General features: G+C 35.3%; 1 protein-coding gene across 1 annotated transcript in view; it reads right to left on the bottom strand.

Moving 5' to 3' along the window:
• PSPC1 (paraspeckle component 1) overlaps positions 1-3,489 on the bottom strand; it is a 66,967-nt gene that overhangs the window by 50,966 nt on the left and 12,512 nt on the right. The window contains exon 2 of the mRNA XM_006894092.1: positions 1,792-2,093. Coding sequence (XP_006894154.1) covers positions 1,792-2,093 — 302 coding nt within the window. The remainder of the gene's footprint in view (positions 1-1,791; positions 2,094-3,489) is intronic.

Genomic DNA, 3,489 nt, shown 5'->3' on the forward strand with positions numbered 1-3,489 from the left:
AACAAACTGGGGAGGAGGGTAGAGAGAATGGTGCAGCAATGAAGGAATGAAAACCCAAAATCCCTGTAAATGTTCATTAAAACTAATAAAATGTAACAATAATAAAAAAAAAAATGAGAGCTCCCTAATAAAAATACAGAAAGAACATGATCGAACAGAATACCAAATTCTTAAAAAAATTCAGCCTCGGTAGGTTTATACTCATTAAGAGTATTTTATATTTTCATTAAGAGTATTTTATATTTTTTCAAAGATTGACAAGGATATATAGAGCACCTAGACCTCTCAGACATTGCCAATAAAAATGTAAAAGCAACCACCTTGGAAAAAGAGTTCAGCAGTTTCTTATAAAACTAAACATAAGATAATTCATCCTTAAATATTACAAGTTACATGAAAAAGCCTTCTTTCCCTAGGAAGCCAGGTACACTAGTAATTAAAAATCAACTCTAATGTTCACTAATAAGTCACTGGATAAACTGTGATTAAGTCCATAAAAACAGATCATTATTTGGCAAGCTCTGATCATCTAGCGCCAAGAAGCTGCACTGCAATATCAGAGGTAAGTAGTTCGAATCCACCAGATCCTCTGCTGGAGAAGGAGGGACAATCTCTTCCTGTACCAGTCAGATATGATTCAACAGTACACACAAAAAAAATTAACAAAAATAAAAAAAAAAAAAAAAAGTTGGAGCTTTAAAAAAACAACAAAAACCAACAAAGCAACAGAGCATGATTTTAAGTCATTAAAAAAAAATACTAGTATACTATAAACATGTTAAGCAAAAGAAGCCAGACACAAAGTAGTACCAAGTTTCATCTCTTATTAAAAACTAAATAAAACTGAGCTATTATAGAGAAAGTAGATCAAGGGAGCTCTGGTGGCCTAGTGGCAAAAAGCTGCACTGCAATCCCAGAGGCACAAGGTTTGAATCCCCAGATGCTCTCCTGGAGAAGGAGGGACAATCTCCTCCTGTACCAGTCAGATCCTTTCTTTTTTAAAAAAAAAAAAATTTTATTACTTTTTGTGTGTATACCGTCAAATGAGATCTAACTGGTACAGGAGACTGCCCCTCCTTCTCCAGCAGAGCATCTGGTGGATTCAGTCAGATCCTATTTGACAGTACACACACACAAAATAATAATTTTAAAAAATAGAAAGAAAGCAGATTAACAACTGCTAAGGGTAAAAGGTTGGAAGGAGTGTCATCCACTTCCATTAATAGCTTGCCTCCAGAAACCCTATGAACCTGGAGAGAGGATGAAAGGCACCCAAGCGTCGAGGACTCTCCTTCATAGGGTCGCTATGAGTCACCTGCGACACAATGGCACTTAACAACAAGGGTAAAAGGAAGGACTTAAATAACTGCAAAAGGGCACAAAGGAACTTTTCTCAGATAATGTTTTGTTTGTGGTCATTTTCACATGATTGTATACATCTGTCAAAACTCATTGAGCTCTGCATTTAAAATTGGATACATTTTAATGTATATAACCATGTCAGTAAATTTTATATAAATTTGTAAAAGATTAAGTGTATTTTTTAGCTTTACATAGATGCTGAGTAAATTAAGTTTAAATCAGAAATTACATGTTTCTAAGACTCAAAGATAAACTGAAAAAGTATGTTAGCTCCTGACTCATAAGGGTACAGAGTATGTCCCAATACTTATATTCACTGAAATACTTACTTACCATTTGTCAAGAACAGGAGGAGCTATAAAGACAGAACCCCAAAACAAAAAGTCCATATGTAAATGGATATAGAAGAACAAGAAGTTTAAAACTTACGTTGTTAGTAAGAATGCTCCATCACCACATCTCTCCAGGGCCTTTCGGGCAGGCGGTTTTGCAGCAAATTCTACAAAACCCTTTCCTGTAGCTCTACCACGATCATCCACAACGACAACAGCTTTCTCTACTGGACCAAACTGAGAAAATGCTTGTTCAAGGAGCTCATTGGAAACAACTGGAGAAAGGTTCTTGACAGTTAAAGCTGCTCCATGAGTAGCAAAGCGAATTCGGAGAGGTCTGCTCTTCAAAATTGTGCCATCCAGCTCTGCTTTTGCAATTTCAGCCAGTGTTCTTGACTCCTTTTATAGAAGGAAAAGTTTCTTTTTAAAGTTGATAGTTAACACAAATAATCTGTAATAGTAGCTTGCTTTTAGAGAGAACTGAGAAATTTTAAGAAATGGATAAAAGTGTCCTGTTTGTTTCGTGGGGTTTTTTTGTCTCTTGATTTTAGTTTCACATGCACCTTACTAACTATTCAAAGACAAAATACTTTCAAATATTTTAAGCAGAAATTTCCAACTGTTTTAGTCAAAGGCATGATTTAAAGATTAGCTGCTGATAAATAATAAATAACAATTATTAAATATCTAAAACAACTGTTGTTAAATCTCCCACATATACTATGTAATTAATTTTGGAGATCTGTGATGGTTACTAAATACTAACGAAAGCAGTAATGTCTGCACTCTCAACATTTTGCTATTTATTACTTTTTTTTACAGCCAAAACCTGTGGCTTTGAGTGTTTTTGTTTTCACTGTGCCAATATATCTCATTGACGGTCTTCAGCTTTTTCACTGCTCTGTATTTTTTTTTACCTTCTTTTTTTAAAAAATAATTTTAATGAGCATTTACAGAGATTTTGGATTTCCATTCATTCATTGCTGCACTTCCTTCCCCACCCAGCCCTCCCCCCCATTTTGCTATTTATTTCTTAATAAAACATCTCACATCTTCCCACTGCCAGATTAATACACTTTTGCTTTTCCAAGTTCTCTTTTTTATTTTATATTATGTGTAACAATCGTTAAATTATGTTAATCATCCATTTCTCCTAAAGTATTTTAGTCTACACAGCTATCACTATTTTTTAGAAAGCAAACACACATGTGCAGACGTGTTGTCTTCTACATTATATAAAGTGCATACATGCACCTACTAGAAGAAACCAGAAAATAAATACATTTCTAAAAATCCAGATAAGCAGCTCTGTTCCGGTACCAGAATAGAACTTTCTTCCTAAAGCTTTCCAAAAAATGAAAGGCAAATCAACAAATCAACTGGCAAATTTAATAAAGGTAAATTATTTTCCTTGTGAACACTCTCCAGACACATATCAAGGAGGAATTAAGTGTGTACTTATAGAGTTACCAATGTCACCAATAGTTCTTTATTCAGTTCTTCATTCACAACAACTTGAAAATATTGCTTTTATGCAAAAATCTAACTACAGAAGTGTTTTCCCCAGGGAGCTCTGGTGGCCTCGTGGCAAGAAGCTGCACTGCAATCCCAGAGATGCACGGTTCGAATCCACAAGATGCTCTGCTGGAGAAGGAGGGACAATCCCGTCCTGTACCAGTCAGATTTGATTTGACAGTTGTTGTTATTGCAGTTATGTGGTGTCAAGTCGCTTGTGACTCATAGCAAGCCTATGTACAATAGCCCTAAATGCTGCTCTATCCTGTGCCAATCTCGC

This window comes from Elephantulus edwardii, unplaced genomic scaffold, assembly GCF_000299155.1.
Source record: "Elephantulus edwardii isolate Elephantulus edwardi_28Jun2011 unplaced genomic scaffold, EleEdw1.0 scaffold00135, whole genome shotgun sequence".
NCBI lineage: Eukaryota > Metazoa > Chordata > Mammalia > Macroscelidea > Macroscelididae > Elephantulus > Elephantulus edwardii.